The sequence below is a fragment of the Musa acuminata genome, chromosome BXJ3-8 (assembly GCF_036884655.1).
Source record: "Musa acuminata AAA Group cultivar baxijiao chromosome BXJ3-8, Cavendish_Baxijiao_AAA, whole genome shotgun sequence".
In the NCBI taxonomy this organism is placed as follows: domain Eukaryota; kingdom Viridiplantae; phylum Streptophyta; class Magnoliopsida; order Zingiberales; family Musaceae; genus Musa; species Musa acuminata.
The window spans coordinates 2812815-2836680 of NC_088356.1; the positions used below are offsets into that span (position 1 = coordinate 2812815).

General features: G+C 40.0%; 4 protein-coding genes and 1 non-coding gene across 11 annotated transcripts; 3 read left to right on the forward strand and 2 right to left on the reverse strand.

The window, feature by feature from the left end:
* The first annotated feature begins 855 nt into the window (after positions 1–855).
* On the forward strand, positions 856–9005 carry LOC135586606 (probable ADP-ribosylation factor GTPase-activating protein AGD14). Of its 2 annotated transcripts, XM_065161974.1 has the most exons (13): positions 856–1308; positions 1458–1580; positions 3240–3301; positions 3495–3582; positions 3700–3761; positions 3834–3927; positions 4081–4476; positions 5450–5905; positions 5990–6136; positions 6220–6321; positions 8103–8235; positions 8328–8391; positions 8706–9005. In XM_065161974.1, exons 2-13 carry the CDS (start codon positions 1482–1484, stop codon positions 8800–8802), a joined length of 1800 nt encoding a protein of 599 aa, XP_065018046.1. In that variant the 5' UTR covers positions 856–1308; positions 1458–1481; the 3' UTR covers positions 8803–9005. The 2 variants fall into 2 exon arrangements, with proteins under 2 accessions (XP_065018046.1, XP_065018047.1); XM_065161975.1 differs by lacking the exon at positions 6220–6321.
* Positions 9006–9135: 130 nt separating this feature from the next.
* Positions 9136–9209, forward strand: TRNAR-UCG (transfer RNA arginine (anticodon UCG)). The gene has a single exon. It is a non-coding gene; the product is annotated as a tRNA-Arg (tRNA).
* A 1097-nt stretch (positions 9210–10306) lies between these two features.
* LOC135644884 (trihelix transcription factor ENAP1-like) lies at positions 10307–14300 on the forward strand. 2 transcript variants are annotated; one of them, XM_065162829.1, is made up of 2 exons: positions 10307–11680; positions 13948–14300. In XM_065162829.1, the coding sequence occupies exons 1-2, from the start codon at positions 10476–10478 to the stop codon at positions 13985–13987; spliced, it is 1245 nt and encodes a 414-aa protein (XP_065018901.1). In that variant the 5' UTR covers positions 10307–10475; the 3' UTR covers positions 13988–14300. The 2 variants fall into 2 exon arrangements, with proteins under 2 accessions (XP_065018901.1, XP_065018902.1); XM_065162830.1 differs by having other exon boundaries at positions 10308–11685.
* Positions 14301–14531: 231 nt separating this feature from the next.
* Positions 14532–16976, reverse strand: LOC103993896 (transcription repressor OFP14-like). The gene is made up of 2 exons (XM_065162836.1): positions 16479–16976; positions 14532–15776 (listed from the first exon to the last, which is right to left on the reverse strand). Exon 2 carries the CDS (start codon positions 15600–15602, stop codon positions 14766–14768), a length of 837 nt encoding a protein of 278 aa, XP_065018908.1. The 5' UTR covers positions 15603–15776; positions 16479–16976; the 3' UTR covers positions 14532–14765.
* A 259-nt stretch (positions 16977–17235) lies between these two features.
* LOC135644885 (serine/threonine-protein kinase AFC3-like) lies at positions 17236–23646 on the reverse strand. Of its 5 annotated transcripts, XM_065162832.1 has the most exons (13): positions 23564–23646; positions 23389–23475; positions 23140–23251; positions 21605–21631; positions 21381–21534; positions 21254–21302; positions 20703–20817; positions 20468–20559; positions 20225–20372; positions 19256–19320; positions 19081–19178; positions 18109–18214; positions 17236–17561 (listed from the first exon to the last, which is right to left on the reverse strand). In XM_065162832.1, exons 2-13 carry the CDS (start codon positions 23455–23457, stop codon positions 17424–17426), a joined length of 1173 nt encoding a protein of 390 aa, XP_065018904.1. In that variant the 5' UTR covers positions 23458–23475; positions 23564–23646; the 3' UTR covers positions 17236–17423. The 5 variants fall into 5 exon arrangements, with proteins under 5 accessions (XP_065018904.1, XP_065018903.1, XP_065018905.1 ...); XM_065162831.1 differs by having other exon boundaries at positions 23389–23635; XM_065162833.1 differs by having other exon boundaries at positions 17236–17661; positions 23389–23635.
* Positions 23647–23866: the final 220 nt, after the last annotated feature.

Genomic DNA, 23866 nt, shown 5'->3' on the forward strand with positions numbered 1-23866 from the left:
TCTTTTATCTTTCTCACCACAGCTGAGGTAAGCTGATTTCTAGGTTCACCATGGTCCTATTTGTTGAGAAGTAGCACGTCATATTGTGCTCATTCATAAACATAGAACCAATCATAGACCATCTTACTGCAAGTTAAATGAACCCAACAAGTCATAATTCCCATTGCTATATTTGCAACTATTGTATTTTGCAAATTGCTGTTATGGTCAAGGTTCGTAATACCATACCGTACCGGTATTTCGATCTAGGCTCGGTACCGGTACGGTACAGTATACCGAGCAGTACATCCAGGTGTACCGAGTACTGTAGCACTGCTATAGTGCTACAGTGCACTGCTACAGTGCATTCGGACCGGTAATAGGCGATCCGCGTACCAACAACCTGTTGGATCGGTACATACCGCTGGTACGGTTCGGTACGACAGACCTTGGTTATGGTTATTACATTATTCATCTTTCTTTTTCTTGTGTGTGTCTGTGTGGTGTGGATCGAGGAATCATGGTGCTCTAAAGTTATCCAAACTTATATTCCCAAGAACCTACTCTTCCCCTATCATCACCTTCACTTTGTGGGAAGCCCTAAAAGGATGAGCATGTTCATTGGATCTACTTGTTTGCTCGCAACAGGTGAAACATGACACATTCACATAATTTTTTCTAACCAAGTCCTTGATTCATGGATTCCAATGATGCTACTTAATTTATCTGATATAGAAATTGAATGTGTGATGTAATGATGGTCTGGTAGAGTAGGCCCATTGGGCCATGTTGTTGCTGAGGCCCACTGGGCCATTGGGCAAGTGACTTCTCGCGATTCTTACAGCGATCTAGTTGCCAAACCTTCGGTGACGGGACACAGCGGTGCGTTCTGGAACGGCTGCAACGAGGTAAGAGTCGCGTTGTAGACTTGACTTCCGGCCGAGGGCGGTGGAACAGCTCAAGGGAAAAGAATGACTTCGACGACGCATCGGGTGTCGGGTGACGGAGACGTTGGGAAAACTTCTCTCGATTCTCATCTTCCAGAAGCTGAAGCTGGAACCAGAAAGGCAGCGATGAGGCGGGCGAGCGATCCAGAACGGGAGTCCATTCATCCTTCGTCAAGGCTGACGTTCTCGTTCTAGAAGGGCGAACCCGCGCGAGCGGCGGCGCATTCCTTTCAGTACCGGAAATGCCCCCCGGAGGTTCTGTTATGATTAATTCGATCCATTCATCGCAGCGCCTCCACTCCCACATCTTCCTTTCGCAGCAGCTCGCGTCCTGCCCAAATCCTCTCTGTTCGAAGCCCTGATCTAGAGAAGGAAACGATAGGTCACTTTCGCTCACTTCTTCTTCTTCTTTCGGTGGTTTTACTTCTCTGAGTTACTAAGCTGCGGACGTTGCGGAGTTCTGTCGGCGTGTCGTTGAGTTTCTCATCTGTTTCTTGATGATGCCTTTTCTTTGGTTTGGACTGTTTTCAGAGTGTGGAAGGAGAGTGGATCTCGATGGCGAGACCGGAGAAGGAGGACGAGAAGAATGAGAAGATCATTCGAGGGCTTCTGAAGCTTCCTGCAAACCGGAGATGCATCAATTGCAACAGCCTGGTATTATTCTTTTCTATTTCTTTGCTTCCCCCAACTCCAGTTTTACCTCAGCTCCTATCTTTCTCCAGCTGCAAAAAAAAAAGCTATTTCTGTCGATCCTATCATTTCATATACATAAATTTTGGTTACGTAGGAGCCTTCTACCTTATATGACAACTTTTTCCATATACTTGCTGTTTAAGTGATGCATGGGGAATCAATAAAATACGAGAAGCAGAAATATGCATCCTGTGGTGTCCTTGTTCATTGACTTGTAGATTTATTAGAACACAGGGCAACAAGACGACGTACAGAAAAAGGGAAAGATTTGGCTTTCTTATATGACGATAGTGATGATTGTGGAGAATTTTCTCGGGCTAGAGATAGATATACACAAACTCTAATGGCATTTCTGAAGCTGAAAAAAGATAATTTTAAATCACTATTTATTTTTCCTGGTATTTCACTATTTCTTTGTCTCAGAGTTGAAACCAAGAACTATTGTTATCTTCCTGATATTTCGGAACATTTTCAATAAAACATTCTAGTACAAGTATTTTCATAACATTTTCGATGATCTTATTATATGCTATTCGACCAGTCCTTTTTTATTCATTTATATCAACAACATTGTCCTTACCCATGAAAAACTATAAATATTGGTGCATCCTAATTTTGATATAATCAACATGTCTCCTTTTTTATTTGTTTATTTTTTGGATTATTAAATTATTGTTTATTAAAGGTATATGTGTGAGACACAATGTACTAATATACTAAATTTGATATATTCTAGATGTTCTAATATATTATAGTCTCACCTAGTAGTATTTATAATATCTCAATAGCTAATGAAACTATTTTAGTAAAATTCAACTACCTCAACTCCCGAGCTTTCACACCAAAAATATTAAGGTATTCACTGTTGTGTTTTTCCTATCTATTCCCAACTTTTTATCTGTCCTTGGACTTCATGTAATCCTTCTTTCACAGCTTTTGGCAGTGAATACCTCACAAGGTGTCTTCAGCTACAACAAAGAGGAGAAACTAAAACCTTAATATGTAACTATCCAACTCAAGTGAGCCATGCAACAAATTTGTTATTTTAGTAATTTTATGTCAGGATAGGATCTTGGAATTGCCACATATTGTCTCCGTGACCATTTCTGACCATCATAATCAAAAGCAGTACTTCAGCTCCATGAATGATTTTTTTTATGTATTCTTAATCTAAATAAATTTCTCTCACTGACTGTTCCAAAGTAACTAAAGAGATTTTAGAAGTTCTGCTTCCTATCCGAGCATATATGTATGGCCTTCTTTCACAGATGTTATTCACCATTCTTATATTGAAGCTGGACCTTTGTACATATCATGTGTGGCCATCATATTGACAGAGTGTTCTATGCTGTCATATACCTTCAGATTGTGTTATATGGTATGAGTCCCTAGTGAAATTTTCAATTGCTTAAGGGCAACAAAAGGCGATCTTCAAGTAACAGAGTAGTTATTTTAAAGAATGAATAATCTGCATTTAAATTTTTTTAAAGATCGACTACTTTGTCCTTGCTTTATAACTTATTCACGATCTAATATTTTCAACACTGATTAGTTATCTGAGAGTGGTGATTTTATGTGAAATGATCTTTATCAGTATTCTTATTTACTTCTTCTGAACAGGGACCTCAATATGTGTGCATAAATTTCTGGACATTCATATGCATTAATTGTAGCGGAATACAGTAAGTGTTTCTTGGCATATTATTTTGGTTGTTTTTGTTCCATTGGTCTTTCGTTCTCTTTCTTTGTTGTCATACACCAGTATAAGGCCATGCAGAGTTATGCTACATGATGAAATATTTCCTGATTTTCTCGGATGACAAAACTATTCCTTCTTGGCTCCTATGTTGACTTCATGACATCTACATATTCTAGTCGGGAGTTCACACATCGTGTGAAGTCTATATCTATGGCCAAGTTCACATCACAAGAAGTTTCTGCTCTTCAAGAAGGAGGAAACGAGGTTTGGGAATCTACGCATCCAAGCACTCATTTAATCTGCCATCTCTATGTGAAAACTTCTCCGTCTAACTTCATTGATTGATTTCCTTTTCTTTTGACCTTTACCTTCTCTATGCAGCGTGCTAAGGAAATTTATTTCAAAGAATGGGACCCACAGCATCATTCACTTCCTGATAACAGGTTTGCTGATGATTCTAGACTGCTCTTTTATATCTGTGTAGATGGTAAAGCTTATTCAACATTTTATTTCAGTAATATTGACAGACTCAGAGAATTTATTAAGAACGTCTATGTGGACGGAAGATACACAGGGGAAAGGAGTTTTGACAGGCCACAAATGGTGAAGGTGATATTGAGTGTTTTGTGTAAGATATTGAGATATTTGCTTTTGCTTGTCACCTTGAATATATTGTAACAAATATCTTGTTGATTTTGATGGTGCTTTGGCCTATGAGAGTTATCACAGTATATGAAAGTGACAAAATGTAATAATATGCAGGGCAATGCTGAAGATTCTTATGACAAAAGAAAGGTGGATTCCTTTCGAGATATCGGAAGCCCATCGTTTGATGATATAGATGGCCGACATTATGGTGAACAACCTGGTTCTGCAAGTCTTGCAAATGACCACAAGAGGAGTCTTGGCCGTTTTGACATCATAGATGAAAAGGGGAGAGATAATAAACCTGGTTACAGATGCCAAGACCAAAAAGTTGTGGATCAGCAGTTTCCTGACGGTCCAAAGATTGAGGAGAGGTTACCAAGCCATCAACCTCTGTCTAATTCCCCTAAGATAAAGCCTGTTGAAGTAATCAACATTATTCCACCTGCTCCAATTGGTCAGCCTAAAAAGTCAACTGGGTTTCAATTCCCTCATAGTTCTGCCCAAGTACAGGTGAAACTTTCTAGTTATTAATAAGATAGTATTTGACATTGATGTGTGTTTTTGATGGAAATGATTCATGCCTTTGCACTTATGGGCCGGTTCACTTTTGTTAGAAATCAGTTCTCCATGCTTACACACAATATGCATACAAATGCATATTGTCTGATAGAATAATTGGCTTGTAAACTTCGTTGAGCTTGAATCACTGGTCCAAAATGTTTAAATTGAAGCTAGTAATAATAGACTCATCAGAACCATATAAGTCAATCTTAGTTTTTATCCAATTTTGATGTGGGATTAACCGAGGTGTTACAATCTTTGGCACTTAAAACTTTGAATAGCACATAATGGAAGTATGGGACCTTACTCCTAATACTTAATAAGACAAGGACTGCGATATACTACTAGTTTTTTGAGCTTAAACCTTAGCCTTTAATTGAATATCTGCACCCGCTTGTAGGTGAGGATGCTAGCATTTTCTAGAAAGGCAAGTATCATAATAAGTAAGGAACCAAAATCTACCCCTTTAATCCGATAGAGGCCCACTTAAAGGTTTGACATCAAGTCCCAACATAGCCCAAAATCAAACTCTAGTATAGTGTATGTGAGTCATAGCTCAATGGTGGTTCCACGTCGGCTCATCCACGAGTAGTCCCTTCCTATTCGAGCCTCACACCATCCACCAATACTAAGTTGGCTTCGATGCTAATTGTCACAACCCGTGGTATAACTGGCTTGGTAACTTCATTGAGCTTGAACCATCAATTTAAAATGCATAAATAGTAGACCCCTCAGACCTATATAAGTCAACCTTAGTCTTATCGCACTTCTAATGTGGGACTAATCTAAGGTGTTATAATTTTTGCATGGAACTGTTGTTTGGTCTACTTTTGTTCTGTAATTCTCATGTTTGAAGCTTGATTTTTATGTTTCTTATACATGATCATAAAAGTCTGATGCTTACTGTGAAACTATATTTCAGAGGACTGCATCTTTGCCTAGTAGAGGATCCAATGTTGGAATTTCAGCTGAACCGAAGCTTGTAAACTCTGGAAATTTGATAGATTTCGATGCAGATCCTATTGTTCCTGTTGCCAGAGCTTTGGATCAGTATGTACCTCAACAAACTACCTCTTTCCCTGCTGAAACTGGAGGTTGGGCATCTTTCGATGATTCTTTGGCTTTAAAAGTGACCCAGGTAGCTTCAGCTGTAAGCACACCAGATTCTCTGCTGTCCCAGTTGTCAGTTTCTCAGACTGCTTCTGCTGCCAATGCTCCAAGCATATCTATTGCTAGAGCTGGTTCTTCTCCAAACCAAAGTAATGCAGGTCATTGGCCAACGATGCACCAGCATCAGCCTTTCGTATTCCATGGTCCTAGTGTTCAGACAAGTAAGCAACCATTTAGTGCACATATTTTTGGGGCTCCAAACAACCAGGTAAGTTTATTTGTCAAAATCGTGAGATAGCTACATTATTATTTGGTAACTAATTAGGTTTCTTTCGTATGCAATCAACTTCAGCTTAAGTCAAATTTGCATGGAGTTAGTGTTCTAACCAGTCAATCTTCTCAAGTAGTGAACAAATCACTTCATGAAACCACTGCTGGAGTTTCAACACAGCCTTCTGCCACAGAGGCCAAGCCTACCGGAAGAAAAGAACTTCCTGCGGTAATCATTTCATTCCAGCACCATGTAATTGTTTGCAAGCTTGAACATGTGGAGTTCCTTATGAAAATTACACTCAATTTTAGGATCTGTTTACCACGGTATATCCATCAGCATCAGCTCCATTTCTTGGTTACCAAACACCTCAACGTCTTATGGGTTATGGCACACATTATCCAACTGCAGTTGTATGTGATAACACTTCTTATCTTTTGATAGTTCAAATTTTGTTCTCTGCTTTCAACTTGTTGATTGCCAGTTAATTGTAATCTTATATGCTGCAGACAGTGCAAACTTATTCTCATTCTTCTGCATCTGCAAACCTGTTACTTTTATCGATGAGCCAAATTTAGTTCTTGCATCAACAGTATGTCGAGTTCCTGTTTAAAAGTTTCTGTAGTTTAGACAATTGTTTTTGAGGAAACATATACAAGAAAATCTTGAGCAGGACATTAATTCTTGCACCTGTTCTGGAGCTTTCTTTAATCGATTAATCTCCTGGGGTTATTCAACATTAGCATTATAGGCCACATTTCATTGGGTTTAATGGTCAACATCTACATGGACACTTTAATAGTTTTGATCTTGTCACCTAGGTAGATTGAATATCTGCCTCATAATCTAATATTGATGCCAATTAAGCAAAAAATCTTGCTGTCACAATCATTAACATTGAGGACAAACCGAACCTGCTTAGTTTAGGGGCTGATCTTGGCTGTACATAATGATTCCAACTTCTGGACGAAATTAAATAGTTGAAGGGTGGGCAAATTAGAGTAGAGGGAGAGAAATTGAGGTGGAAAGCAACAAAAAGAGGATGATATGGCCTGCCAACTGAGAAAACCACATATTGGAGAACACTTGTTTGTCTTCTTCTGTTTAGTGGAATAGACTCTTAAGATGAAGATGGTAATTATTTAGTTTACTAAATATAAATTCCTGGAAAAAACAATAACGGGAAAAGGATAAGTTGTTCGGTGTTCTCCTCCTATTTATTCCAACGGTCCAACCAACCCTCTTATAAACTGAAATTAGAGATTTATTTTTAATTTGTAACTGGAGGATACGGTCAGGTTAGGAAGAAACAGATAAGGGTCACGTGGCCATCTTTCTCTGTTATACACTTGATATACTCTTGAACAGCCTCTAAGTTAATTATGAAAAAGCTGCATAAGTAACTGAGAAACTGGAAATTTTGACTTAACAAGGCTTATTTATTAGAACTAACCTGAAGGTATAACTTGAACTAGGCCTTGCCTGCGTGGCAGTTCCAGCTAATTTGCATACGTATCGCTTTGACTCTTGTTGTACACTATTTCTAAATTAGGAATATTCTTTAGTTGTTACTGACATCTTCTAAGATAATTTGTGTTATATTCTATTCTGTTGATGTGCCTATCTCCTCTTATTTACATTACTGGTCTTGGATGAGCTGTTTCTTATGCAAGTGGCAATGATGCTGTCAGTGGAAGTACATGCGGCAATAATTCTTTTGTTATGAGAAATAGTCACGGCACCTTTAATGAGCACCATATATGTTTAATTTCACAATTTGAGTAAATACAGCTTTTATTTATTTATTTTTTGGTGATTTTGCACCTGTTACTTGAGTTGAATTTTGCAAGCACAGACTTGTCAACTTTTATGTATTATCATCAAATTGATGAGTTTGTATTCTTCCAACAGTGTATTCTCTTCTGAATAGACCATCACCTATATGTCAAGCATTTCATTCAGACTCCAATTATAGATATATGGTGGATGATCTGGGAACTTCTTTAATTTCTAAGCATAATAATATAGGTTGTCCTATAGCCAACCTGTGTGATGGATGGTCCAAGTTTATATATAAAGAATTACATTGTATTAGGTGACGTCGTTGGCAATCTTTTTTTCAAACTATGAACCAAAACCTGTGGCTGTCTATGTTGTTTTGGTTGTGTTATCATCTCTTTTCTTCATTATGTAGTTCCCAAATTTGGCATCTCTACGCGGAGCATTACCTTACGTGGATGGTCACTCAACCATTTGGCACAGCACATCCAACTTACCCATGCAACAGTGGTTGCCCCCGCAACAAATTTCTATGCTAGCTCTGCATCGTAATATTATGATCCTTTAATTTCCATATTCTGGCTTTTTATTTCAAATGTCTATTGATTTGTTGGTGGTGATGGAGAATTTCTATCTTCAGGGCCATACATGGTGCAGCAAGGTGGAGGTCCTGTGCCCCGACCACCACCTGGACTTCCCGTGATGTAAGATTCTTGATCTAATGTTTTGTGTTTGATTTCTTCCTCGATCAATTTGAACCTCCTCAGGATATCCATAGATCAGAAAATTGCAAATGATCCAGAAGGCAAAAACCTACTGCAGCGACCGGTCTTTTACTGAGTTTCTGTGCCAGATCTTGGATGTCAATTCTTTTGCCATTTAATCAACATCCTGCTCCATAAATGGATTTCAACATTACTGACTAAGCATGGATAATCATAAGCTTTAGCATGAACACTTCATGATTCGTAATATAATTCTTGTGAAGAGCTTTAACCATACAAGTAAATGGTTGCAGGCATCAAGGAACTGGTGGTTTTAGCACACAAGGAGCTGGGTACCGATCGGGAACCCCAAATGCTTTCACTCCTGATAGCAGAAATCCTTTCGGATGAACATGCATTGATAAAACAGTTTCCTAGTTTCTTCCTTGGGTCTCTTTGTTCATTTCCTGCTAGGCATAAAGATTAAAAAGTCAATTGTACCTATATATGCATCAATAATGAAATGAACGGGAACTTATGTTGTGGCCATTTTCTATGCGTCAATTGTACCTATATGCATTTTTGTCTGTCTTCTATAGCTTCAAACGTGTTCATAGTTGTCTCAGTTCGGAGTCGTCCTTAAATTGATGCAACTCTTTCCCCATTTGGTTATGTGAAAGATGATTCAACGTGGCAGATTACTGCAGGTTGGCATCAGTGATGTTATGTTTATGGTGGAAACAGGACTGCATAGCGCAGTGGATTAGCGCGTTTGACTTCGGATCAAAGGGTCGTGGGTTCGACTCCCACTGTGGTCGGATTATTTTTTATCCAAATGTATACAATATTATTTGAACAAATTTTCGTAAAAAGCTAATTTTAAGTTTCAGAATTTTCAGTGCATTAACCGTGTGAAAAGATGATTTTACTCTTATCATTTTAAAAAATAAAAAAAAATTCTTAACTTTAATCGTCTCTGTCGACAAATCGCCTTTGTCTCCCGTGTTATTATCTTATTTTGTTGACTCATGCTTGTCTCTCGACTCTTATTGTCGCGATTAGTCGTGAGGGTGAGCCATCTTCTCTTTCCTTGCTCATAGGGAGGCACGAGGAGATCGCACAAACAAGGAAGGGGCGCGAGGAGGTTGCACAAACAAGGAAGGGGCGCGAGGAGGTTGCACGATCCTCGTACAAACTCCGTTGAACCCTTGACCCTCATCGTTATCATTAGCTACGAAGGTGTTGAGCAATATAGGGTAGCGATGGTTGTCACTAACCGTAGAGGTGTTATGTAGTATCGTCTCGTACAGAAAAAACACAGGAGCAGAATGATTATTTAAAAGAAAATACTCTATAAGAAAATTTTAAATTTAAGATGCTATTTAAAAAAAAATCTAAAATTTAGAGATTTTTTTTTCTTAAAAAATTCGCCCTCAATGGCTTGCCAAAAAAAAGGCCATCCCCGCCATCCATCTAACAGAATGTAATGCAAACCGCGTCACGTGTAAATAGACTTGTACATCGAGGAGGAAAAAGGTTAATGTTACTTAACAGGATTTGGAATCCAATCCGAACCCGATCCGCATCATGTGTAATAGACTTGTACATCGAGCGAAGAAAGGTTGGCGTTACTTAACAGGATCCGCAACCCGATACGAACCCGACGACATCACATGTAATAGACTTCTACATCTAGGAGAAAAAGGTTGGCATTACTTAATAGGATCCGGAACCCGATCCGAACCCGACGACATCACGTGTAATAGACTTGTACATCGGGAAGCCAAAAGGTTCGCGTTTCTTTAGCAGTTAACAGGATCCGGAACCCGATCCGAACGCGACCCGACCCGGAACTCGACCGTGGCGAGTTCCCGTGGGCGAGTGGGTGTCGCATCCCGCGTCGCCTCCTCGTGAAGAGCCCCCGAGCGGTCCACGTCCACCCGGCCTGCCACCCACCGATTTCATCCGCCCCTTCCCGATTCAACCAAAGAAATTAGGGTTCCTGAAAAGGGCGACAAGCTTCTCTCGATTGAACGCCTAGGGTTCCTAATTCTTCTTCTACCTTGCTCCTTTTACCTCCTTCGATGGATGATTCCGAGGACGACGCCCGGTACCCACCCAATCTCCACCCCCCGAAGCCTCGCCACTATTTCCCCTCTTCTTCCTCCGCTCCTCGCCCCAAGACACGCTTCCGTAACCCCCCTCCCCCTCCCCACTTTGGCCGTGGTTATGACGACGCCACCGACGACGACGAAGAAGAGGAGGCCGAGGAGGAGGAGCAGAACTACATGGATCAGCCCGTAGATGACGATGAGGACGACGATGGCGACGGCCATCGCCGCACCCGGAACTACGGCGACGATGACGATGACGATGACTCCTCGTCGGAGAGCCGTGGGAAGCGGAGAAGGATCGACAAACTCGCCCTGGGGTTCGAATTCGCCCCGCGCCTGCGTGCCGCGGCACCCCCCAAGCCTCTCGCCCGGACCTCCCCGCCGGATTGGTCGGAAGACTCGACCTTTGTGCTCCTGGATGCTTGGGGCGATCGCTACCTCCAGAATGGAAGGAAGAGTCTCCGATCGGACGAGTGGAATGAGGTCGCCAAGAAGGTGTCGCAGGCTTCCAAGGTGGTTCGATCCGACGCTCAGTGCCGCAACCGGGTCGATACCCTGAAGAAGAAGTACAAGAAAGAGAAGGCGAGCATCATGGCGCACGGGAATGCTGGAAGCAAGTGGGTTTTTTTCAAGAAGATGGATGCCTTGATGTCATCGCCATCCCCACCACCGCTGACAGCACGGCAGCAGCCACCGCCACCACCACCGCCGAGGTTGCCCTGCGGTGTTGATGCGGGAGAGTATGTCTTTGCTAGTTCCAGCGTTTACAGGAATGGCTACAGTGGGAATAATGAGATGAAGGACAGTCCGGGAGACAGCGGAACCGAGGATGATGGTGATGAGGAGAATGACTCTGATGGGCTTCCACCACAGAGGGAGAACATTTGCTCAGACTCTTCTTTTAAGATGCTTGCGGAGTCGATTCAGAAGTTTGGAGAGGTTTATGAGAAGATGGAGAACCATAAGAGACAGCAGATGGCAGAGTTAGAAAGGATGAGGAAGGAGTTCCAAAGGGATTTGGAGGTGCAGAAAAGGCAGATTTTGGAAAGGGTGCAAGAGGAGATTGCAAAATTAAGAGAGGAGCAAGTGGAGGAAGATGATGATGAAGACTTGGAAGATAGGGATGAGGACAACAACGATGGTGATGACGGTGGTTCTGCTGAGAACTTGAGCGGGTAGGGTAAGCATCACTAATGTGGAATTAGTTTCCTTTCTTGGTTGGTTTTTTTTTATGTTGGATTGTTTAGTTTAGCATTTTCTTATCGTCTATATAATAAAATGATTGAATGAAGCCATTTGTGCTGCATATCTGAAATATTGAGTGACATACAAGTTGCCTTGAATTTTTGCTACTGTTTGGCTTACTTATGTATCGGTTTCTAACATCTTAGTTTATGTTAGTGCTTACATGCCTTTTAATCTACACTCCTAACTGAAAGGAAAATTATAGTGAACTTCCATTTGATCTGGGACATCAAATATCTATGAAGTTTCGAAGAATGCATTTAGCACAAACATGATAAGGAAAATTGTTGTTTTGAAGATGATATATTGAAGTTTCATATGTTCATTACTGTTATCAGGTTGTCGTCTATGTTATGCTGTTAATCAATTTAGGTTTAGTGTTGTCGGTGGCAGCATTAAGAGAGACACGTAGTAGCATTGTTTAAGCGTATGTCATTTTTGGAAAGCTTTTAGGATGTTGTTGGTGAATTTATCTGTCAGTGAAATACTTTTATATTATAGATTTGATATTTCTGGATCTGGGTCTTTAAGTTGTTCTGTTTCCATTTTTGTTTGTCAGTGAAAGAATGCAAGTTATATTCCAAATGGATATGAGTCCCAAGTGGACATAGATGATTTTTGCCCTAGAAATGAGCAAGAGTGTTTGACTCTCTGCAGAAATGCTGGTCTGTAGAAGTTCTTGAGCTGCATTGGACTTTTTGAACTTGATCTTGACCTCTGAAGAATTCCTTATGCATATTCATACTATTTGGTCAGTGGCTCCTATACTATATCAAGATAGAGGACTTGGGAACTTTCTGAGGCATCGGAATTGGTCCATGCTAGTTATGTTTCAATGAATTCAACTAACTAGTATGTTTGATCATGTCCTAAATTATCGCTTGTATGTTCTTATTGTTAAATTTTTTATTGTTGGTCACATACTTTGAAAAATGGAGGAGACTTGTATTAGGCAATTGACAACCAACATAAGCCTTTATAAGATCTTAGAAGTATGGATCTATAAGGACTTTATTAGAGGGCTATGTCACTCCCACTTTGACTGATGATATTGCCCTAAGCTGGATCTGTTTGTTGGAAAACACATATAGTTAATGCCAAATAACTGGAACATTGTGGTTGTTGTCTTTGGAACTTGGAAGAACTTTTGATCTATGAAGGCAACCTAGATAGCCTACATGGTCTCATCTGGAACTATAGGAAGCTTTATTAAGTTTCTAGCAATGATTGTGAATTTATTTTCTTGATATTGCACCAGAAATTGCTTGGGGCTCTGCCATAGGACACCATATGTATCATTTATTTAATCAGGGAGAAAGTTTGAATGCTGTCAATGTCATAGTGAGTAAGATCATCGTTCCTTGTAGAATTTGTATATGATGAAACTGACGGATTGTGATCAGACTTGAGTGTCAGACGTCCAAAATTTGAAGACTTTGGCTTTGAACCGATGTACTATAGTGGACTGAAAAGCTGATGTGAACTTGTGATGTGTGGTTGTAGTTTGCATATGGCATCTACAGCCTGAAAATAGAACATATAATGGGTTTCCATGCAGATATGAAGATGCTCATTTTAAGTCGATGACAATGTGGCATTAGTTTCCTCAAATGGATCACAAGGTTTGTAATTAATGGCCAACATCTGCAGATTGATCAATGTTTGACAGGGCACATGAGCTAGGAGCATGAGTTCCCGTGTGTTATTTTCATAGTATATACACAGAAGACATATTGATCTCCTTAATTGTGTTTCCCTGGTTCACCGATTAAGTGAACCTTATGCTACAATTTCCAACCAAGTAATTATATTTAGGTGCCACTTCGGTCACTTTCCCTTCATGGGTATCGAATACTGTGAAGTTGTTTTGACATTACCATTGGTGATGGCACACTGTTGAGAGTCTCCTCGTTTTGTTGATGCAATCAAAGAGATGGCTTCTGTTTTCAAGCCTGATTAGGTTGAAATGATGAAATCTCATGAATATGGTTATTGAAAATGTGATTACGATCTTCTAGTTATAACACATGTTCTCAAGCCTCACTTGAGAACGTTTATGGAGCTCGCTATCACTCACCTAGGAAAGTGTTTTGATGAACAAAGGCATTTAGTTTGGTTGACAATGTTGGTTCTATATCAGCTATTACTCTGCACAACTTGTTCCAGGCTTCTGACGCTTTGTTTTCTTGTCCTGTAGGATCATCTCTGCTTCAATCTACCTGACTGCCTTTGTATGAGACAGGAAAGTGATTGCGGAGCATCCATTGGCTGCTTTATTGTTTTATGTGTACCTAATTAGAAGTGATGTACTGCGTTAGGATTGGAAGTAGTAAATTTTCCCTTTGCAAATAATGTGATTCTGTACCACACAGATTCAAGTGCTCCTCCTCATTTTTAGGTGTAACTTTGAGATTTCATGTGGACGGGGTTGGGGTTGCGTAAGTCTCTCCATCTCCCTCATCTGTTGCATAGAAACCTGAATTATAGGGTTCCACAGCAATGCGTGTGTAGAACTCTACGTTTGCATGATTGCTCCCGTCAAGTTGTTCATGCCGTCTTTTGTCTGGGTTTGTTGGTGATAGTTAATTCAATCCGGTAAAGATAGATATCTGTGACTGCTTCATGTCGGCCATGTGATTGGCGCGTCTCCTCAGCACATCAACTGTTGACTTGGTTTTGTTCTCCAGCAGTAGTCAAATACTATATATAATCTTCTGATGTTATTTTTGTTAATCGGGATTAAACATGTCACTATTTATTAGACATTTCAGCTTTCTAATATAATAAAGCTTAGGATTCCCAGCAGCCTCCTCAGATTTCATCCATCAAAGCAAGATTAAATGCCTTGTGATCAGTTTCATTGGTTGACGGTTGAGACTACCAAAGTCGTACAGTAGATAGGCGTTTCACAGACAGCGCTTGGACCGCCGGAAATCATGGCATCTTCTTCTTCTTCTGAGGCTCCGCATATGGTGGAGCCACCCTCCCCACTGCATCTGCCAAATTCAATACACGTCAGTCGGTTACCAGAAGATGTCGCGGCGCCGCATCTCTTACGTCTCCGGCCTTCTGGGCTGATCTCCTCCTCCTCCTCCTCCCCTTGTTACCAGCCGGTGCTCTCCGCCTTTCTGCCGCAGCCCGGCGGCGGAAGCTGACGGTGAGATCGGTGAAGGCCCTCAAGATGTGCTTATGGACGCTCCGGTCGTTGAGCTCAAGGTAGCAGAAGAGGAGCTCCTTCATGAAGTCCCAGTCCAAAGGCTGGTTCGGCTCCACGTGCCGCGCGTCCACCATGCCCTGCATGGACCGCCGGAAGTCGTCGTAGGGGTCCTTGGAGAACGTCACCACCGCCACCCCGTCGCCTCGTGCCTCCGCCCCAGCCTCGTTCGTCCGAGAAGAGCTCGACGGCGACGGTGACGGTGACGACCACGAAGACGAGGCGTTGTTCCGCCGGGCCCCACGGTGGAGAGAGTTGGACGCGCCGGAGGACACGAAGAAGCGCTCGGACGAGCAGAACGCTGCGGGTGGCGGGCGCTCGTCATCGCCCCCCCGGGGGGTCGCTTCGGAGAGGTTGGCGGGTTCGTCCTCGCGCAAGTAGAGGGAGCGGAAGTTCTCGCAGAGGAAGCGGTCGACGTCGGAGAGCGTGGCGGCAGGGTCGTGTCCGTCGTCGTCGGCGCGTCCGCGGTCGACGGCGAAAGAAGGGGTCTTGGGATACTTGCACGCCGATAACAGCCAACTGGTGGCAGCAGTGGCGGCGGCCGGATGCGGGGAATTGGGTATGTGTAGATGAGACGGTACTTTCTTGAGCTTGGAGAGACAAACTCGGATAGATTTCCGAAGGCCTTTCTTTCCCATCTCTCTCTCTTCTTCTTCTTCTTCTTCTTCTTCTTTGTCTTCTTCAGAGAGGTGAGGGAGGCAGAGAGGAGGAGCACTGGTAGAGGATATGTAGAGGACGCGAGGCAGGATGCAAAGGTAGCAGGGAAAAGCTGGTGGAGGCTACAACGAAGACACGCTTTAAAGGTGCTGAGTCTGCGGCAGTTAGAAATTAATTAATTAATTAATTATTAAATTAAATCGGATAGATTAAACATACATACATAGGGAGGGCGAGAGGGGGTTATTAGATATGCTCGTGAAGGTGTTTGTCTGGTGTTGTTAGAAAAGTAGCAGAAAAGGGTGGAGTTCTTCTGACATTGGCAAGGCTCGTAATGTTACATCTTTGACTCAAACTCCACACCTTCCACGAATTGTGCCTACCATGCTCTCAAATGTAGAAATGCCTGCCATTGATTAGGGTTGGCACGGCTTGGCTCTTCTGAGGTCTTGATAGAATGCTTCACAGGCAAGTCATGTAAGGGAGACAGGTCCATTTCATCAATAAAGTCTATTAATGGCTGTTTCCACTAGTGGAATCACACATCAAAAAGAATGTCCTAATTTTTGTTAAGATACGAGTGGCCAAATCAAAAGAAAGGTCTTTTCATTCCGTCACAAGCAATCCTATGACGAAGACAGAGCAGCATGTCACGTTGGTTTCAGCAAGCCTATCGAGATTTATGTTCTAAAATAAGACTAGATAGCCAAAAGAGTTATTAGATCAAATCTCCTGGTGATCTTGAATGTTAGATCATTCTATATTTGATTGGATAGTGATGGAGAATGACTGACAATTTAGATTTCATGCAATCTTAAAAGTTTCATGCAAAGACAAAGGTAAGATCGGATTCTTACCGTACTATATTAGGATGACTTGTGTCTGGCTTGGCTCATCAAGGAACACGTAGAACGATATCTTTGTTTTGTGCTTGGTTCAACATCTACACGAGTCGATCGTAATTTCCAGGTCGAGCTGTTTGCAAACTTGATCTGAGTGATGCAATTGCAATTGTTTGCAATTGGCGACCTGTGAAACAACAGTATGAGGTGACAAAAGTAAAGATATCAACTCTGGAAGAAGAAATGGATAAATTTCAACTGTGTTCACACACCTGGTAAGTTTTGACTAGTGGGTAAATAGTAATGAAACTGAACAAATACCACTGTTTCTAACATTCAAGGATCATTACAACAGATTGTTACAGTTAATGATTAAGTACATGATAACCATCCCAGAATGATAATATTTGTACTGTTCCAATGAACCCTAATTTAAACCAGACACACTACTTACTCTTAGCATGAGGATGACAGCTTCAGAGGCCGATGAACTGGACCTAATAGCACATCAGAAGAAAAGCAGACAGCCGTAAGCAATTTTGGTAACTACATAATATTGGTCAAAGTCAATGCCCATCTGACCTAAAATATTGACTAAATACAAAACTTAAAACTATGCGCATCTGTTTCAGCAGAAGAATCATGCCACGGCAAACGATGAAGGGGAAAAGGGGGGCCAATAGCATAGCTTGAACATCAACCTACCACAACAGACTGTAGATTAATCTACAGTCTATTTGGCACAAGCCAATCAAACCATAGAAGGCATCAATTACAAAAGATACCATCAACAAGGCATCAATTGGCATTACAGTGGCAGGAAAATGAGCTTAAAGATAAGATATGATACAGATGTTGCTGGAGGTTTTGCAGTTTCGGATTGGATTTCTTCTTGGAAGCCAGTAAAACCAATCACGGATCATCAAATTACTAGCCTTCTCTCACCCTTCCAACTATTGCTCACGTAGGGTTTTCAAAGAATGGATGGTTGAGGGCTTCACGAGCCGTTAATCGCTCCGATGGTTCAAATTTCAAAAGCCCATACAACAAATCATTTAACGAAGCTCTGGAATAATCCACATGACTAGAGATCATATCCTGAAAAAGAGCAAGAGATGTCACCACCGACCAGTGAACCAATCCACTGCTGTACAGCTAAATAATGTTTTAATGTATTTTGCTTCATTGACATCCAACCCTGTTGAGCAAAACAATAAATGTAAACAACACTCCATGAATAACTAAACCAGCAGAATGGATATAGTCCACAAAAATTGATTCCTCTGTTCCGGTGGTATTTATATAGCTTACAGTCATAAATAACTCACTGAATAGGGTAATGAAAAAATTGTTCAGCACTAAATAACTCACTAAAGGATAATTCTATTTGGTCTTTGATGTTAATATCGCCTAATAAAACATTTTTTCCATATTAAAGTATCTATGCCAATTTAAATTTCGTATTGAACCTTCAAAATCCTCTTATCTGTGAAAGGAAACAAAACTTCTTTGATTAATCTATAATCACAATGTGATTCACTAGCAACCTCATATTGATCAATCATCTTATTAGTGCATATGCAAATTGTATAGACCTTCAGACATCAAGTTAGCATGCCAATCATAAAAAACATATCAATTCAACCTTAAGCCGGTCAAGCTTTCTCACAGCCCTAATGCTCTCTCTGGAAACAGCACCTTCAGGCCAATTTAACCGTGAACCTCGCCTGAAGTATTTTGAAGCCGAGGAACTGCATGCATCAGGAACAAGGAGCATGAAGCAAAATAATAAGAAATAAAGTAAATGAAACAGTATAGAAGACAAGCATACTGCATTTCAAACAATTCAAACACGTAGCGAACCTGGAAACAGACAGTGAAGAAAAAACATATTTGGTAAGTTTTGGATGAATATTACAACCAGATGATTTTTAATTCAGAAATGATGCTATATAACTTACAACTCACTGCTTATATGAACTGTGATACAGCCACAAAGATATTGGCATTGATTTCTAGCTATCATATCATGAAGGCATTCATTGTTCATTTATGATTAGTAAAGAACTTTTGCCTCTGCACTACTACTAGAAATTGTTCTACCCTAAAAATCTCCCAAAGAAGGAAAAGTACCATGAAGTTAACTTGACATATTGTCTTATATCTCAGGGCTTTGACATGATGCAGTAACTATAGTGACAAAACCTCATCCTTTAAGAATTGATGCAGGTGCAGAAGTTATGAATACAGCAACAAGAAGTCCAAGATTAGCATATTAAAAAAAAAACCCTTTAAACAACCAAGATATATGAATTTGTATAAAAAAGTCATAACAAATGTAGCAAATCATAATGCATGAGATACTAATTATCAATTTCACTGCACATTTTCGAGAATGTATGTGCAAATAATATAAGATGCTTGAATTTATGAAATAGATATTCCTGCCAAAAAAATTATAAATGGAAGCTAGAATGATGACTCTGTAAATGTAAAGTATTCTAGTCCAAGCAATGTAAGTGCACATTGGTCACAAATCAAAACTCCAAAACTCCCTTCTGGTGGCTGCATAAAACTTCAGCATGACGTATTACACTTAGCACATTTAAAACACTACCTGGCTTTTCTTATCATGCGTTCTGGTAATGGTCCCAAAACTCTCTCCATCATGGCTAAATGCTCCAAATTTTCATGTGTCTGAAACAACGCTTCTCCCTGAAACAAGCTATAAGTTCCCAAACTAGGGTTGTCGAAAACGGTGCTTTGAAAATTGTCAGAGGTTACAGACTGACCGAACAAAGCTCAACAAGTATGCATCCAACGCTCCATACATCACAGGGATAATTCCACCCTAAACCTATTCAGAATTTCAAATCAATATTTTAATATGAGATGTTCCAAACATAAAAATGGCGTGAATGCACTAAGTCAGAGATATACATCTGGACTTACAATTGAACTTACAATTGAACTTCAAGCACAAGGTATTATATCTGAAGCAATTTCTAAAACATAAAAGGAAAGTGGAGGCATACAGTGAGCCATATGCCGAGATTTTATTATAATGAAACTCATATCAAACAAGAAGTATCTTACTAATAAAGATGATGAACCTTTGGCCTACTTAAAAAAATCAAGCAAAACACTTTACTAAAACAATACATTAAAACTTCAAGTGATTTAACTAGAAAGAATATAATCAAAATATAATAGTAAAGCTAATAAAGTTAACAACTTTTCTCATCAAATTTTAAAGTTTTACTGTGGTACAATTGCTTTATTGGTTCTAGTAAAGTGTTCTGTTAAAAATTATGCAAAACACATTACATGCAAGGAACGAGCTTTATTAGTTAATAAAGTTATTAACTTTATTAGCTTTATTAGTAAATTTGATTATATTGTTTCTAGTTAAATCACTTGAAGTTTTAAAACAATAGGCCTTTACATTAAATTTGATTCTATTGTTTCTAGATTTATTAACATTAAAACAATAGGCCTTTAACTAATTCAGAGTGACCTAGGTTTTCCAACATGCAAAGAAACAACTTCAAGTGATTTAACTATTGCCTTCAAAGAAAATTCCTGGTCCAGGAAAAAAATCAAGTAAATGCTTGCATTTACAGGCTTGCAACAGCTTCAGTCTCAAAGGTATCAAAAAAGCTACAACCACAACTCAAAATCCTTACTACCTTAGTCCGATTGGATATCCTGCATCTCAGACAAGAGAGTGAATCCAATACTTAACTCATAAACCAATTTACCTAAAATAATTTCAGGTGCCCTGTAATGCCTCGTTGAAACAATTGAGCTATGATCCTGGTTCTCAAAGGCAGCACTACCAAAATCAATCAGCTTTATAGAACTAGACTTTGGCAAGCACCTGAAGTACATCTCGTCTTGTGCATTCTTCTGTACCAGCCCAAGAATTCATTTAAAATGAATGCCAAGTACATTACCTAATGACAAAATATTGCATGACCTATAAAATGCATTATACAAAATACCTTGTTGCTTGGAACCTTTACATATTCAGAAGATACAAGAAGAATGTTTTCTGGCTTCAGATCAGTGTGAATAAGGCGTAAATCATGCATATCTATGTTGAAGAAAAAGAAAAGAAAGATTAAAGATCATGCGATCGAATCATAGTGAAAAGATGGCAAAAGTAGATTCTTAAGAGTGGTTCAACAGAAGATTTGAATAACATAAACGAAAAGAACCCAAGTATAATCAACACACATGCTACAGATTCCAACAGCTGACGTCCAAACTCCCGCACAAGTTCCACAGGGAATGGGCAGTATTTATTTCTCTTTAAAAAATCATACAAGCTTGGGCCAAGCTTCTCAAACACCTGATAAAATAAGGTAAGTTCATTTAAGGAGAACAATTAAATTTAGTTTTGCAGGACCATACAGATATAATAACATACCAAGTGTTTGCAACCACAAAATTATAAAAAAGATTTCAACTTTTTTCAGTCCACTTTCCTGAAGCTAATTTAGGATTACCAAAAGTTATACAGCACTTTGATGTTCAACAGAAAAATATATCACAAAGAAGTCACAGACCAGAGTTTACCATTTCCAACAATGTGACATCTCTAAAACCTTTCCTCAAATGTCAACAATATGGCTACTTACAAACTAGTAAATATCCATCACATGACAAACTAAACATAATCTGCAGGTGTTTCACAACTGAAAAGCAAAAGCAGTGGGCAGTATTGAACGGTAATGCTTTTAAATTCCACAAGAAACAAGAACAATGATAACCAAAGGTTAACTTACGATGCATATGTGATTTCGGTAGTCAAACCATCTTCGAATCTGTACACAACTGCAAATCACAAAAAAAAAGTGGTAAGAAACTTGAATTTTGTACTATTTATAGGCAACTCTGAGGCCTGACAGATACCGTGATCCATCTTTATCATGTTTAGCTAGAAGATTAAGGACATCTATTTCAATCATTGCAGCACTTCTGTACTTGCTTATGCTCCTAACCACTTTGACTGCCACGTATTCACGCGCCTCACGATCCCAACATTCCAAGACACGACCAAAAGTACCTGCAAATTTTAAAGTATGATGACTAGAAAAAAAGAAAGTCACAACATACTTAAGTAAACAAAGTTTTACCTTCACCCATCTTGCTAAGTATCTTATCTGCATGGATAAAGGAAAATAGAACTGAATAAGTAAAAACAGAATAAGAAGACAAGAGGCTTTTAGGATCATTCAAACACTTATCAGATTCTGAAAGGCAGATATTCTATGGACTAGTTAAGGCATTAGAGCAAAAAGATTAGAAGAAGATAGCAAATTCGAGCAAATTCTTTTGCATCAACAAACATTCAGGGGCGGGATCTTGATGATAAATCAGAAAGTTTGATGAATTTTTAAGGAGATTATTATGCCAAGCAATTGTTCTTTAAAGGATCTACAAAACATTGACCCATCTATGGACTGAATCCATTTGTACCAAAATTAGATAAAGCCAAAGATAGGTTGATTTTCTGACATGCTAACCCAATTAGTGATCCTAACCGCTTGTCCAATTACTACACTGGGTGACAGAATGACCCAGTCCAAATCCAATCCCCTTATTTACCTACAATACAAGTATAGAAAGATCCCAGTGTAGTAAATAGTAAAATTTTCATAACCAAGCCTTTGGCTATAACTTCCACCTTATTTTTTTATTTTTTACTTTTAATATTATCTTTGCATCACCACCAGAAGAGCCACGATCAACTAGACTCTCATCAGTGTCAACAAAACATGACATTCACAAACCACGATCTTGATTGAGTCAATTGCACACAAACACATGGACATGATGCCTGACACTAAATAAATCAGAAAGAGACAGATGATCCAATTCTAAAGCATGCTATGTTAAAGCTGAGCAAAAATTTATTGGTTTACAGATAATTATTTTGGCCATATCTCTTATTTTCCATCATTTCCTTTGAGAGCAAGTGCACACCAAATTACAATGATAACAGCAAAAACAACAACAATGACAACAACAAACCATGATGCCCTAGCTAAATAGCAAGCAACCATATACCATAAAAATAGTTCGACATAAGTAACCAAATTACTAATGTGCACAAATATTAAGAGTTCTTAGATGTATCAGGCTGTATCCAATAATTGAGCGAACAAAGTCAACTCTCTTCACTGGTGTTCCAAAAAAAAGGCCTCGTTTGTCCTATTTGCAAGGCTAATACAACCATGCCGTAAGTAAAGTTCGGCATAATCATTAAAGCAGCAAGAAGTGCATACCTTTCACACTGATCAACTAGTAAAATCACCAAAGACTGCTCCAAAAACCATAGAACGTTTGTATTTCTAGTATTCTATTTCAGTTCCATAGCTCAAATCTACCTTCACTTAAAAACACGATTTACTTTACAAGTATTAATTGCCTACAACCACGCAGACTTACGCCTGATCAAATGATTTAAAGCACTAAACTAGACTAGCATGTTTAGTTGACATTATTTATCGAGTTGTTGACGGCACTCAAATAATCAAAGATGATTTATATATTTCAACACAAGATAATTGATCTCGATGGGACAAAAAATAATATATTCCTCTTGAAAACTGCCGAATTCACCAATCCGAACATATATTTTCGCAATAAGAATGGGGGAAACACTTACAGCGAGGGGTGAGATTCTCTCCAAGATCGAACACGTAATGCCCTTCTCGGTCATCCTCCCTCCACGGGGGCGAGACGCCCCTCCTAGGCGGAGCCGCCTCATCCCGAACGGCCTACACAGATCCACGGAGAGCCAGATCCAATAGGAGATTCAGAATCCAACACAAGAAAACCCTAACCCTCGAGAACCTGCCCCCAGTGTGGAATCAATCCCTTAACCATACATAGCCCTAGGACGGACAAAGCGGACCTCTCGTCGTTCGGGAGGAGCTACGTCCCAAGCGAGCCGAGGCCTCTTCCTCGTTCGCACGATCTCCATCGAATCCAACGCCCAAACCTTTCCAATATATCGAACAAAGACTCTCAGGCTTTCGATCTCTTCTCCTTCTTCTTTTTCTGCAACAAAACAAATCGATTCGCCAAACCTAGAAATCGATGGATGGAGTGACTCCCCGAAACGAAGAAGGCAGAGAGGACCGGCTTAGGGCTCCCTCCAACTCGATACCGTAACAAACATTGGAAACTGTAGAGGCGACAGAAATAGACGCGAACCTTGGTGTCCCGTGTGCCGCGGTTCACGTTAGGAAACCGTTATACTCGATCGTGGATGGGTTAGCCAGCAGATCCGACGGCTCCTGTGAGTCATATGCACCACCGAGTCATACGCATCGGATTCTTAACGTCAGTCCCGACGATTAAATGACGCCCAATTAACTCCATAATCAGGT